This window comes from Ischnura elegans, chromosome 12 (assembly GCF_921293095.1).
Source record: "Ischnura elegans chromosome 12, ioIscEleg1.1, whole genome shotgun sequence".
NCBI classification, from domain to species: Eukaryota; Metazoa; Arthropoda; class Insecta; order Odonata; family Coenagrionidae; genus Ischnura; species Ischnura elegans.
In genome coordinates, this window is record NC_060257.1 from 82,886,294 (window position 1) to 82,901,165 (window position 14,872).

The 14,872-nt window shown below is 39.4% G+C and overlaps 1 protein-coding gene across 1 annotated transcript; it reads right to left on the reverse strand.

Moving 5' to 3' along the window:
* Window positions 1-11,463: 11,463 nt before the first annotated feature.
* Window positions 11,464-12,610, reverse strand: LOC124169763. The gene is made up of 3 exons (XM_046548476.1): window positions 12,413-12,610; window positions 12,149-12,329; window positions 11,464-11,970 (listed from the first exon to the last, which is right to left on the reverse strand). Exons 1-3 carry the CDS (start codon window positions 12,587-12,589, stop codon window positions 11,618-11,620), a joined length of 711 nt encoding a protein of 236 aa, XP_046404432.1. The 5' UTR covers window positions 12,590-12,610; the 3' UTR covers window positions 11,464-11,617.
* Between the last annotated feature and the right edge of the window lie 2,262 nt (window positions 12,611-14,872).

Here is a 14,872-nt window from a genome sequence, read left to right on the forward strand (position 1 = left end):
CGCAAGGGTAATTCCCACACTTATCATTGAATTTCATTTAAACTGACACTTGATGTCTAGTTGATCTGATTTACATAGCTTCAAATCTCTCTTAATTTGAGCCTACCTTTTATTGCTCTTAGAGCCATTCATTTTTTTGAGCTGTTTCCTCCACCTCTGCTTTTTCTATGAGATATCTGCATTCTTGAATCCATTCCTTGAAAATGCTTGATTGATATGTAAATGATTTCATGTAGGTATTTCTTCACTTTCAACCCTTGTATTGCCTTTTTGCTTATCATAATCTTTTTTTCTTCTGTTGTTCTATAGTCTCTCTGTGGTTCTCTGATTGGATAGATGCGTTATGGACAGCTGTATTCATGGACGTGCTGACATAGAAAGGTTCATTTCTTCTGGGCTTCACATGCTTGATTTTTGATTCCATAAGAATTTAATCTTCCTGCTTATGCTCAGTATGTATTTATGGAGCTAAAGTGTGTTAGTGGATGAATATTTCTTGCATAGCCAACATCATCTATGATAAACATTGCTGTCTGCCTTTTCTGAGGCTACTTGGATATGATAAGGAGGGAAGGGAGTTCATATTGCCAATTCCATTTGGATCTACCCTTGACCACCAGATCCTGTTAACTACACAAGAATTAATTATTTAATTCAGGATGAAAGCATGAAATGGTTGAGGTGGAGCACAATAATTTTTTGTCGTTGCATTTCTATGCGTCAACCTCCAGTGGATGCACCAAATTCACTCCTACTACATAGTAAGCATACCACATCAATTTTATGGAAAATACTTATAACATTCCTATCATAAAAGTAATCATCATTTGATGATTTGATAGATTTTGATCATCATTTGATGATCAAAAACTATCATAATTTGATGAATGCACATGCTACAGCAAGACAAAAAGTAGACCTGATACTGGCAGTCATTTTGAAAACAAAATCCTACTGTGAGTATGTTCGTAATATTTTGGTAGCTTTAATCAAAGACAATTTATGAGAAGATGAGAATGAAAGGCTTTTTTTAGTGCCATATGTATTCAAATCTACAATTAAAATTGGGAAACTGGAAACCACGAGAGTAAAATATTAAAGGCATTTGAACATCCCTGAAAAAGGTTTCTTGATACCAAAGAGTAGGCTATCGAGGGATGAGAAGTATGAAATGCATCTTTCAAATTTAAATAAAGATTGTATTTTCATTTTTAAAAGTTCAAATATATTCAGCGATAGGGTTTTTCTGCCAATGTAGCACATGCATTTCTTTGGCTCTACCCACTAGACTGGGGTGAGATGTTCCCATGATATTCCAATAGGTCTTTGGAAAGCAGAAATATTCATCAATCCTTAGATTAGTTTGATACAGCTCTCCACTCAGTTGTACTATCTTTTAACCCCTAAATTAATACTCCTACTTTATATCCTTCATCACGTGCTCTAAGCATGTCCTGAATCTGTTCCTTGAAAATGCTCGATTGATATGTAAATGATTTCATGTATTTCTTCACCTTCAACCCTTGCATTGTCCTTTGCCTTTTTGCTTTCCATAATCTCATTTCCTTCCGTTTTAAGTGCGGAAGTCACTCTAGCAAAACTGAATTTCTAGCTACCATGGATTCAGATACCTGGATCCCCCTGAAGAGAGTATGGTGGCTCTGGGAGTGGAGCATTAAGCCTGTCCCTGGTTTAAATCCAAGGTGAAGATATACATGAATTGCTGTGGTGAAGTTTTCCTGAACTGAGAATCGAACCACAAACCTTTGGATTTCCGGGGAATTTTAATGTTTAATGGTGTGGTGATCTGCTCAGTGGCCTGGAAAGCCACAAGTCTGTGGTTTGATTCCCAATTCAGGGGAATTCTTTCTCATGTCAATTCATGTATATACATATTTCATCTCCGTTCACACGGCAGCCTTCGAAATATTACACTGGGTGAGGTCTTTTTCGCGTGAACAAAAAAATTCCTCAAAAGAATGCGAAGGTAAAGAGCTCTCCTTCCCTTTATAACAGGCACGTAGCCAATGTGGGCTTTGGGGGTTTTAGTCCCCTCAAATTGCTTTCCCTTGTGGCAACAACCTACAATACATCCACTGTGGCCACAGTAGATGTATTGTGGGTTGTTGCCACTAGCACTGATAATAGCACACTACCGCTAGCACAGGGGAACCTAGCCAATAACGAATTTACGGGTTAAGGTGCGTTTGGTGGGGCCATGGAGCAGGTAGTCTCAGGATGGGCGTGGTACACCCTCCGAAACGGTCGCTAATCCTGAACCGTTCCCTGGACGCGCTCACCCTCGCTGGCCATTTTCCGGTGGTCTTCAGTCACGTTTTTAGCAATGTTGACAAAATCTTTATTTTTCATAGCAGAAACACGGTTCAAAGACGCACTTGATCGCCCGAAAGGTAGGAGTACGATGCAAACAATAATTTTTTGATGATTGGATTGATTGATTGATTTTCAAATTGCAGTCTGAGCGGTCACTTTTGGGGAGGGAGGCCCCCCGCTTGGAGGATCGACGAGACGGGCCAGCGAGGGTGAGCGCATCGAGGAAAGGGTTCCGCATTAGCGACCATTTGGAGGGTGTTCCATGCCCATCCTGGGACTACCTGCTCCATGGCCCCACAAAACGCATCTTAACCAATTTACGTTGCAGCATTATGTAAACAGTATATACACATAATTTTAACCCTTGATAGCTGCTGCCAGTATGAACCAAAATTACCTATCACAAGTTTTCCCTTTTGCCATATGCTCTGACTAACTCATTACTTTGAATTGTTTGCGTGGTGGAAATTGCAATGTATCCAAGGCAACAGGGCACACTTGCAACCAAACTGAGGGCTTGGCTCAAAGTTTCTGCAGCTAAAACATTGTGCATTTTTGACCCAAACCCTATTATTAATTTTGGTTCCTACTGGCATCAGCTATCCACAGTTAACATTTGGTGACAATTTTTCTCCTCGCTGTATAGCAGATTTAATGAAATGAATGTATTTCTGATGCGTGCGAATTGACGACAAAATATCTGTATAGACAACTGACATACCACCAAAGTGCCCCCTGAAATAAATTACTGGATGCCTCATGCGTTTAAAATAATTATTGGATATAAATTGATCCAATATTTATGATTAGGTGAGGCATTTAGGGGGTGTGGGGGATCGAGTCAAACCTCAACCAATCTCAGGTGGTGGAGAGGGGAGGGGTTTCAGTATATATCACAATTTTTTTCCTCATGAAACAGTGAAAAATTGCAAAAAAACTGTTCCCACTCTAAATCAGTGGCAGATTCAGAGAGCAGTTGGGGAGGGCTATAGCCCCTCCCCCCTTGGCTATTCAATTTACCCTAGATAAGATGGTAATTTTTTCGGACCCCCTGCACTGCTGGGAGGTTACTCCCCAGGTCCCTACACCTAACCCCCCTTGTCCCAATCCTGGATCTGCTACTGCTCTAAATTATGGTTAAATCCTATACAATATTTGGGAGTCAGGGGGGTCCGATCCCCTCCCCCTGAAATATTAAAATATAGTTATTTTCCTTCATAAAAGAAAACAAAGTATTGAAAATCATGAATTTACAAAATATTTCTTTAACAAATGAAGTTTTTTCGATTTTGAAAAGTGTTAAGATTAGTTTAAAACCCCTTTCTTAGTATCCTGTTTAAAAAAAAAATCCCCCCTGGTTTTGGACCACCCCCCCTTCCCTCCCCCCGAACGAAATTCCTGGCTTCGCCACTGACGGAATGTGTAGTGTAAGCAGTGAGAATTATTCGATTCTTAGAAGTATAATAGAGAAATCGCTGCGAAGCTGTAGTAGTCTCCATAGTATGCCGCTTTTACTGCATGCGGTTACCGAAAGTCTAGCAAAAACTGGCGTCGCACAGTGGTCTGAAATCGGAAAAAGCTGGACAAAAGTCCAAAATTGCGTTTTTTGAGGTAGAGACTTGAAACTCGGCGTATATACTCACAAATAGTTGGTGATCACGGTATAATAAGTTATTTCTCCTATATCTAATCCGTTACTGAGATACAGGGGATCAAACATGACCAAATTTCCAAAAACACGCCCGATCTCGTTTTTCTCCGAAAAACTTCGGAGTTAAACTGCTGGTAGAGTTTTTGAAGGATTTTAATGCAGTAAAAAACGTTATATTCCAAAAATATGGTACTTTATCTACATTTTCCATTATTTTTTAACTTTTTGGTTAGTATTGGTGCAGTATAATGTCGCAAAATGGCGGACCCTTTTTTCTGGCCAAATTTGACATAAAGTAGACAATATCTTTAGTTTAAGAAAAAACATATCTCCAATTTTTCCTCAGAGTATTTAATAGACATCATTTAAGAGAATGGAGCAAAAATCTTTGAAAAAAGTTTGCCCCTTCATTAATGAACGCGATTTTTCGATCGCGCTGCACGTCCCGGCTCCGCGACACGGGGGCCTAGAGACTCGGGGACACCGTTGGATATTTCACTTTGTTTGGAACTTAATTATTTAAAATCGTAATTTTAAGCACACTATACAGTCTCTATTGACCCAAAATACTTAACTGAAGACATTACTAGAATATTGGATCGATATACTTGGTTACTGAACGCCGTAACTCTGGTAAACATGCTTTGGTTTCGAAACCTAACTGAATCATTACACTTTTTCTTTCACTACGGAAGCACATTAGGAACACCCTTTGGGTAGGATTTAAGTTTTCTCGCGAGGCTTGCCATGCACAGTAACCAGGAAAGGCTGCAGCCCGGATTCTTTCACTAATTCTTTCCCTTTTCACCCACGCCGAGGAGGAGCGTGCGAAAAGGGACATTTTATGATACCGCGCGGCCGTTGAGGGAATTTCCGAAGGGGTTTTTCCAAAGGGTTTTTTCCGCTCCCTTTCCTTTTTAACCATGCAATATTACCACGAGGAAGTTTTAGTAATGATGGGATTGAAATGGTTAAATAGATTTTTTTACCTTATTTTTTAATAAAATGGCGTATTATATATAAAGATGGAAATTATGAAATAGCATTTTTATTCTTCCATTGCATGTTTAACTATTGAACATCCCATCCAATGTAAATTATTTAGAGAATATACCTCAATTAATACTAAATCAAAAGACAGACCAATAAAAATATTTTTCAAATTTGATGAAGAAAAAGCAGGATATACACTCCTGAAGGGAATAATTTGAAATCATAATAAACATGTGTACAATGAAATAAGGAAAACATGCTAACTATAAATCTTACGAATGAAATAAAATTAATTTTAAACACCTAGGAATAAGAAAATGTACAATTTTGATGTTGCCTAATACCACCCTGGGTGTTAGTAATTATGATTATTGTTTGAAACTTCAATCAATTCAATACTTCAGTCCTCCGAAGAATCTTGGTCATCACCACTATCTGACTCTTCTCCTTCACTTTCATCTAAATCTAGTAGTTCCCTCAATTCTTTATGCATTTTCCTTGATATTTTCTGTTTTACTGTTAGGGTTGATGAAATAAATGGATCCGACGTAATCAACAGTCTTTGAATGAGATCCTGATTAGTGGCCACTCTTGAGTGCTTTCTAGTGAACCTTTGACGAAATTTTCGGGAGTCCTTATTTCTAGCTTCCAATGCCTCTTCCGATAGTTGCCCTAGTGGGAGAATTGCCTCCTTCGCAATTTCTCCTCCATGCATCAGCACTTTATGGACCGTGGTTGGCATATAATACCATGGGTACAGGTCCACGTACAGTTCCGCTGTTCTCCGGCAGTAATCCGAGAATACTGCATGATTGAGACTAATTCCACTAGATATTGCCCTTAGAATTATTGAAAATTTTTTTATAAGGTCAATATTAACTCCTGTAATGAAAATATGAATAAATTCGCATTAACCACAATAGAATATTCGAAAAACATAAGAAATTGATATTTTTATCACAGTTCGTGCGTATAAACAAACGTAACTTCTCCTATGCGTGGCTATTACTCTGAAGTGATGTTCACTTAATACAATTACCTGTAATATCAGCGGCCAGCTCTGGAGAATCGAAAAAACGTCTTGCCGTATTGCCATCGTTGGTGTTTCCTGAGCCAGGCCTTGGCACATCCACAATTAGCCCCATCCTTTCTCTAAACGCCTTCTGAAGACTATTTTGTAAGATGCATTTCTGAAGGGGAAAGAAAAATACCCCTTTGGAAAAACCCCTTCGGAAATTCCCTCAACGGCCGCGCGGTATCATAAAATGTCCCTTTTCGCACGCTCCTCCTCGGCGTGGGTGAAAAGGGAAAGAATTAGTGAAAGAATCCGGGCTGCAGCCTTTCCTGGTTACTGTGCATGGCAAGCCTCGCGAGAAAACTTAAATCCTACCCAAAGGGTGTTCCTAATGTGCTTCCGTAGTGAAAGAAAAAGTGTAATGATTCAGTTAGGTTTCGAAACCAAAGCATGTTTACCAGAGTTACGGCGTTCAGTAACCAAGTATATCGATCCAATATTCTAGTAATGTCTTCAGTTAAGTATTTTGGGTCAATAGAGACTGTATAGTGTGCTTAAAATTACGATTTTAAATAATTAAGTTCCAAACAAAGTGAAATATCCAACGGTGTCCCCGAGTCTCTAGGCCCCCGTGTCGCGGAGCCGGGACGTGCAGCGCGATCGAAAAATCGCGTTCATTAATGAAGGGGCAAACTTTTTTCAAAGATTTTTGCTCCATTCTCTTAAATGATGTCTATTAAATACTCTGAGGAAAAATTGGAGATATGTTTTTTCTTAAACTAAAGATATTGTCTACTTTATGTCAAATTTGGCCAGAAAAAAGGGTCCGCCATTTTGCGACATTATACTGCACCAATACTAACCAAAAAGTTAAAAAATAATGGAAAATGTAGATAAAGTACCATATTTTTGGAATATAACGTTTTTTACTGCATTAAAATCCTTCAAAAACTCTACCAGCAGTTTAACTCCGAAGTTTTTCGGAGAAAAACGAGATCGGGCGTGTTTTTGGAAATTTGGTCATGTTTGATCCCCTGTATCTCAGTAACGGATTAGATATAGGAGAAATAACTTATTATACCGTGATCACCAACTAATTGTGAGTATATACGCCAAGTTTCAAGTCTCTACCTCAAAAAACGCAATTTTGGACTTTTGTCCAGCTTTTTCCGATTTCAGACCACTGTGCGTCGCAGCGAATCCCAAGACTCCGCGCCGCCGTGATTTTGACTCGGAAGACTTTTCTCTTCCCCAATTTCAAAACCGTCCTCGAGGAACGCCAACATATGGGACACCTGATGCCGTCAAAGTGCCTTGCACACGTGCTATGAAGGATGTTTTGGTTTTTCACCTTCAGGGAGCGCAACTCAGGCGAAACGGAAGCGTTGAGGAAGCGTCGGACGGAATGTTCTGGAAGTAGCGGTCAAGTGTCGCGGAAGCGTTGAGGAGGGGTCGCGGAAGTGTCCGGGAGGCAGATTATGGCCCACTTGGAACGCCTCCGGAAGCGTTCAGAAAATGTCCATCCGACACCTGACGCTGCTACATTGCAGAAAAAGATTTCCACATAGAAAAATAAAATTTTAATTGTAAATCATGGAAATAGTAATGAACAGCAGGTTTTTGTAAAATGAAAGGTGGAAACAAATTCTGAAAAAAAATTGCCATGTCCAAGAATCGAACTTTAGACCTGCGAGAACAACTCGGTGATCACCTGTCTACCGCTCTTAGATATTAACATGGTAACTCTAAGGCACTATAACAGCTGCGACCCTCGCTGGTGGCGGTGGGAATCTATGGCGGCACGTCCATCCTCCTCACTACCATAAATTGCACTGCGTAAAGCCGTAGCTGTTTTTAGTGTACTACCGTGATAACATTTAAAATGCTCCCTCAACTTAAGGCCGGAATTACAGGGGCGGGGCAGAGGGGGTGCGAGCGTGCCCCGAGCGGAAGGTGGTCGGTGGCGGTTAATAACAATCGAGGGGTTAATGGCGTTCTCTTGACCGCGATAAATACAGTATGCGTATTTTGAATAATGAAAATAAATGTAAATAAGGAAATTTATCAGAGAGATCGAGATACGTTTCAGGGGCCGGCAACATTTTAAAACATTATTTAAAAAAGTTATACAACTTTCCCGATTAAATTATTTGACAATAATTATATTAATTTATAAATCATCAACCAATAATATTATAAAATATCTTAATAGGTAGCAAATATACGAGGTGTCATTTTAGCTACCGCAAATCAAGAAAATAGCTTACGTATGCATCATGTTATAGTGGTGGGGGAGCGGCAAACTGATCTTTTCCCCACCTGACAAAACTCCTAGTTGCGGCCCTGAGGGAGCGTACAGAGCGTGGGAAATTCGCCAGCAGAAGTGTCCGATGCATACTTTGGACACTAATGAAATTTTGTCTTGATCTCCCTATTACATTTCCTTAAATGAATTTATTTTCATCTCTCAAAATACGCTCCCTGTATTTATCGCGGTTAAGAGAGCGCCGCGAAGTAATCCCTCGATTGTTCAGCCGCCACCGACCAGCCAAACTCACGAGCCGGCAGTGACGGATACCTACAGATTGGGGCGCAGGGGACGCGCGCCCCCCCTTGCGGGTCCGCCCGCATTGCCGAACATTGCAAAACCACAATTGTAACTTTTTTAAATCATAAGATGGCATTGTCTTTTACATGTTTATAATCACTTTAAATTAAATTTTCTTATACTCTGCCTGTGACTTGATCATTTTTTATTACGATAAAAGTAAAGACAACTCGAGATAAATTTTACGCCCCTCCTCCCTTGAGTTTCTTCTGTATCCGCTACTGCGAGCCGGAGAACACTGCTGTAGAGTACGAACTGGGTAAATAAAAATAATTAACGTAATAAGTAAATTGATTTTTTTGTAATCAATCAATACTACGAAACCCGTCTCATATCGACGCACGCTAACCAAAAATACGTATTTGAATGTCCTCGCATGGAAGTTAGAGAAAAATTGAAATATCGCCAAAATCCCCTAGGTAACGTAAATAATGAAAATTCTTATGTTAGTGCCCCCTTGATCTTGGTTGTGCTCTATCCTCGCTTGCCCAAACTAATTTACAGGTTGAATCACTGGGTGATTCCATTGGAAATCATTGATGAGCAGTGATGCATGGCAAAATTATCAGTGCTGGAACGCATTTCCCTAAAAGTTTTTACATGTGAAAAATTACTCTGTGTTTTTTATTACGAGTTATTATTTGCATTTCATTAAAAATATTTGTTTTCGGTTACGAATATATATACTATATATTAGAAATTTTGAGGTGCTGAAGTGTTATTTGACTATAATGTCTTTTCTTGATCGGTGCCGGTGCGGCGTTCCAGCATCATGACACCACTGTTGAGGAAGGCCTTGATAAGATGTTGTGTCTTTAACTCCGAATATGTATGTCTTAGGGTGATCGCCATAGGACCTCTTCCCGGTGACCCTGACATAAATATTGGCTAATGCTTCCACGCGCCGTGTATTTACACGTTGCGTAGTCATTCACATGACGGCAAATTGAATGAGCGGTTATTCGACTGTCTGAATGACTGAATAACGAGCTCTGTGTAAAATGCACAATCTCCTTTCTCCAAATACCTTCCACCGCTAATATCAGCATTCTATTGCGTAAGTCGGATACCAAATGTTGGGAGTTCAAGCATGCAAAGTTGTTCCACCAGGCACCAACGTAAGTTTTTCCTGCCGTAAGCAAGTTTGCTTCTCTCATTCTTGTTGATCTTTGATTATTCTGCGGAATCACTGCTCGCGTATCTCGATCAAAAGATCGTTTTCAATGCGACTTCTTTTACAGAAAAACGTTTGCGCGTAGTAAAATTATGATTCGCAAGTATTTCATTAATTATTTTTCTTTTAATGAGGGAGTGTGCCTTGTTTATAATTACCGAGAATCTCGGAGTTCTTAGTGAAATTTCTTGTTAACGTTCGGTAAGTGAGAGAGCTGGTTTGTTTAATGGTTTTGATTAATCAAGCACTTATATCTATAGAGCGTAGCCCTCTTCCGTTGTATTCATATGTTTCCTTTAGGTACTCTTAAACTAGGTCGCCCATTGCCGGAGTCGAAAATGCCGATAAATGGGAAGCTTTCTGTGCTTGAATAGGGTAGTTTCCTTCATCATAGAAAACGAAAGGCATTGATTGCGATTCGACCCACCATTAGTGTATTCATAATATACAAATTAGTTGGTTTTAGAAACCCCAGTTTAGACGAATGTTAATGTTCAATTTTAACCTCATTTGGAAAAGGCCAGATTGGCGCCCATGCGATGCCACTCCACATGACGTCACAGGGACCTAGTTTCTATACGAGTAGATAGGAGTTTTACATCGTCTGACATTACCAATGCATGCATGAGGCACAGAGCCCAGGGAAACATCTCTTAATAATCACCTATTAAAATTGTCTAATGTAGGAAAGTTTCCGTCGTTTTATAGGGTTATAATAATCCTTATTTAAGCCAAGCGCTACCTGCTAGCAGCCTGTATCGTAGCGGCGCTCATAGCCTCGCACCACGGTGGCCTCATACGGCGGCAGCCGGCACCAGAATGACGTCACACGGGGTTTTCCCAGTATTCATACTTAGCCTTCGCGTTTTCGCGCGCTTGAAATTTTTCGCTTTTCATTCGATCGCGAAAAATAGATATCGTCATTTAAAAAGTCTAAAAGCGTGAAATGCATGCTCCAGGAGTAATAATCTTTCGATTGAGGCAATAATAAAAACATAGAAAACCACCCTATTAGAGTGACTCTACCGCCGCACAGTGGTTCACAATCAAAAAAGTTGGTCGAAATTGTTACCGCTTTTATTCATAGTCGCTGTTGTATTATGAAGAAGTTTTTAATAATATTTTTGCCTGCTAAATTCGAATTTGAAGTTATTTTTGCTGTATCTTTGATAATATTGTTTTTATATGGCCAATCATTTAAACAATTAATTGTTAAAAATAGAAATTGTATTCAATGTTTCATTCAAGTTGTTGATTGATGCGCATAAAATATATTGAGGTATTTTTCATATCTGTAACTGTAATTTTTTTAATTCAATATAAATGATAAATTATGTAAACAATTAAAGTTGATCGTTTTTAAAACAACGGTAATTCGTGTTCGTGTATAATTTTTATCTGTTGAGCCTAAAGTTAAAGTTTTTATGCATAATTAATGATGCTTCCATTTTTTAATTAATTTGCTTAACAATTAAAAATTATAGCACAATATGGTCAATACCCTCTAGGCGTAGATGAAATTCGCATCTGTGACCTTCAAGTTATTTCGTGAGGTGACTACAAGGACTGGAAGCATCATTTAGGCATGCTAACATTTTCTCTAAATATTTTTTTTTCGATTGAATTAAATTACTGATTATTGTGATTGAGACTATGGGATATCAAATAAATAAGGATATATATTTATGGCTGTATCATCTATTATTAAAGAAACTGTTACAGGCCCTCCAAGTCACTGTATGTGAGTTCATCAGTATCACTCGGTAAATCATCCACATTGAGGATACATCTTACTTCTGCTGACAAGGGCGTAATTTTTTTTCTATGTATGCCTACAATATTTTAAATAAAAGGATCAGACGTTAGCAGCAGCCTTCTGAAAAGGTCCTCATTAGCTGCCTTTCTCGACGATTTTCTTGTGTGCTGCTCCCGAAAACGTCGAATATCTTTGTTTCTGGCTTCCATCGCCTCTTCCGACAGGATTCCAATAGGAAGGATGGCTTCCTTGACAATGGCTGCCCCGTGAATTAGTAGTTTATGAACCACGGGCGGCATGTAATACCATGCGTAAAGTTTCTCGAACAAACTTGCTGTTGATAAGCAGTATTCTGTGAATGGAGCCACATTGATTTGGAAACCACTGGCCAATGCCTTCAAAATCACAGAAAACCGATGAATAAGATTCTGATTGATTCCTTCAATAGAAATATATAAATATCAGTTAGGTTTCATCCTATCGTTAATATATCATAAAATACTCTGCTACATATCATGGAGTTTTTAGCGTTACTCGTGAAACTTCACTCCTTAATGAAAGTGACAGACAAAAGAAAGGCATTGTCATAATGAAATGATGATGATGATGATGCTTACCAGTGATTTCAGCTGACAACTTTGCATCGGCAAAAAAACGTCTTGCCGTATTTCCGTCATTGCTTGTCCCGTAGCCTTGTTTAGGGAAGTCAACGTTGAGATCCATTCTCGTTCTAAATAAGGCCTGAATTTCTTTCTTCTTTAGTTCCATCGCCTGTTTGCTTCCGTCTCTAGATCTAACCTAAAAAAAAAACATTATATGTCATCAAATTCATGAAACCTAATAGAAGGAAATTTTTTTATCGAAGAATGGGATTTATTTACCTTCCACGTCTTAAGTTGCAAGCGATAAGATTTATGCAAAAGACATTCAAAACATCTGATATAACAGTGGAGAAGGGATAACCCAAAGGGATATCTTGACTCATCTACGGGTCGGTTTTTCATTGCATTTAAATTATTCATGTCGGAAATCTCCGCCCCACAAATGTAGCACTTCATACTACTGGTTTCTGTGAGAGCGCTGCATACCTGAAAAAATGATAAGGACAAGGAAAGAAAAAGTTAAGGGAGTGCTATTCATACACAAAAAATAAGCGATTTCAATCCTAACATAAATTTTTACCTTTCCATCAATCATAGTAGGTATCAATTGAAATTTCACAGTGATTTTCCCTGATTGAAGCGGTTGAAGACTATCGATTTGCCTCTTAGTATATTCTTCTTCATTTTTTATGACGGATTTACTTTCATGAACCGAATGTAAACGTATTGGACGGCAGTATCGAGTGGATGATGGGCGAGGATTTGACCATAAAATTATTCCTGCAACCAAAAATACGTATCAGATGGCTTGCCAAAACGAATGTAAGATAACCAAAGTATTAAATAGAAAGAAGATTTTATATCTCACCTGTAGCGGTTTCCATTAATCTCAGGGGTACCAAGAAACTGGCGAATAAACTTCCACCGGTATGTCCACCTTGCTCCCATATTTGCTTGTACTCGGAGTGTCCACACTAAATAATATCGACTGTACTGAATATCACTCGAAGTGAAAAATACACGAAGGATATCTCAAAATAACTCGTACACACGCAAACGTTATCCACACTCATGAGTCTGTGACTATAGCAAATGCAATTGATAACCCCACAAGCGAGACTTTAGAAGCCCGTGGTCCTTCTCTTTTTCTCAACGCTCCGATTTATGTACTGTCTTAGCGATTGTGTGTTCTGTGTGGGGGACGCTGAATGGTTTCCTCTGTGTATCATTATTATCTGCTTTTCTGGCTCATCGTTTCCTTTCTCTTTCATCGTGGCAATGATAGTGAAGGCATGGACCGTCCAGGCATTGTCACTCATTGCTTTCTGGGACCTCGAAGACCTGCCAGGATCTGGTATCTTATTTACGGCGTTTGACTCTTGGTTTTTTCACGCCTACGTCCCTTTGGTGGTTTTCTTTTTTCGGCCTTGGGTCCCTTCCGTATCTGAATTCCTCCTTAGTTGACCATGCCATATTTCTAGATGATATGCGGCGACATTGAGGGTAGTCAGAGAGCAATCAGCAATTCATTCCTAGCATACTATAAACTTAAAGGACAATGATGAGATCGGGTAAACATCGTTGAAGATCAATAACACTGCGGCCGGGCGCTACCTTTTTTTACTGCAATAATCCTTTTCGACCGTGCGGCGGCTTCCAGTGAATTAGCGTGCATTTGAAGAGTCCGCTTTCCCAACGGGTGACGACGAAAGGGTATTCTGGATATTGTGAAAGTTAAAAATCCATAAATTCTTGAAACATATGTTGCACAGGCCCTAAGTTCGATTACATTCGTCACTATTGCTGTTCTAAAGATTACTTCTGATGAATGTCGAGCCTCACTAAATATCATACGCTGGGGCTACTGGAAAGCCCTAAACGCACTAAAGGAATGAAAAATCTATTATAAATAGATCCCGTATTGAAAACCAAGTAGTACTATAACATGAAAAAAACCTGGCATTGTAACCTTTCCGCGGAAAACATCTCGCGCTAGCAATACCGCCACCGGGCGGCGCGCCGCCCGGTCGGCCTGGCTGCTGTCGCCGCAGCGCATTGCACCGTTCAACATAAAACCATCTTTAGGCCAAAGTCGCAAATAATAGCAAGATTTTCCATTCCTATAGAATCTATAGACTATATGCTTTCAATTAGCGTCAAAATTTCCGGGGGGATCGGAGGTGCCCAAAACGATTTTGCTATTTATATTTAAAAATTCAAGTACAAATAGCGTAAAGTTTAAACATTTTTATTTCCAACTATAAAACTATGGAAATAAAAGAAATCACCAGTAGTTAAACGCGAAGGTACCAATTTATGCTCTGAATATTTTTAAAGTTCATAAATTTTCTGAAGCCTTTATATGAAGGTGAACTTCTCAAAAAATGAGTGATTTTACGCGTCAGGCGTTTTTATCCCGGAGGACTCATGCTTTTTCCAGTTCCACAAACTACAATGAGTCACGAAATAGACGCAATACTAGCCTATATCATAGATCATATAGTGTAGAATACGAATAGCACTTTCAAAAATTCCTCCAAAAAAGTTGAAAAAATGACTTTCGACCAGCTTTTTCCGATTTTGAACCACTGTGCGCCGTCCCTCCGAGACACCTAACCTCAGAATTACGGGGTGGCGTGGCTACCACATAGAGAGATGGACCTCGAAGAAGGGTTGCGATCGATCAGCCGCCGTTTGCAATCGGTCGAACCCATGCAGCCCGTGAGGCGCGGAGAGTTG

What these genes read in the sequence shown, in the direction of transcription:
- LOC124169763 (XM_046548476.1), bottom strand. Translation starts at nt 12,589, where the DNA reads ATGAAGTGCTACATTTGTGGGGCGGAGATTTCCGACATGAATAATTTA. An exon ending in TGCAACTTAAGACGTGGAAG is followed by an intron (nt 12,330 to 12,412) that starts GTAAATAAATCC and finishes TTTTTTTTTTAG; the next exon opens with GTTAGATCTAGAGACGGAAG. An exon ending in GTTGTCAGCTGAAATCACTG is followed by an intron (nt 11,971 to 12,148) that starts GTAAGCATCATC and finishes TTTCTATTGAAG; the next exon opens with GAATCAATCAGAATCTTATT.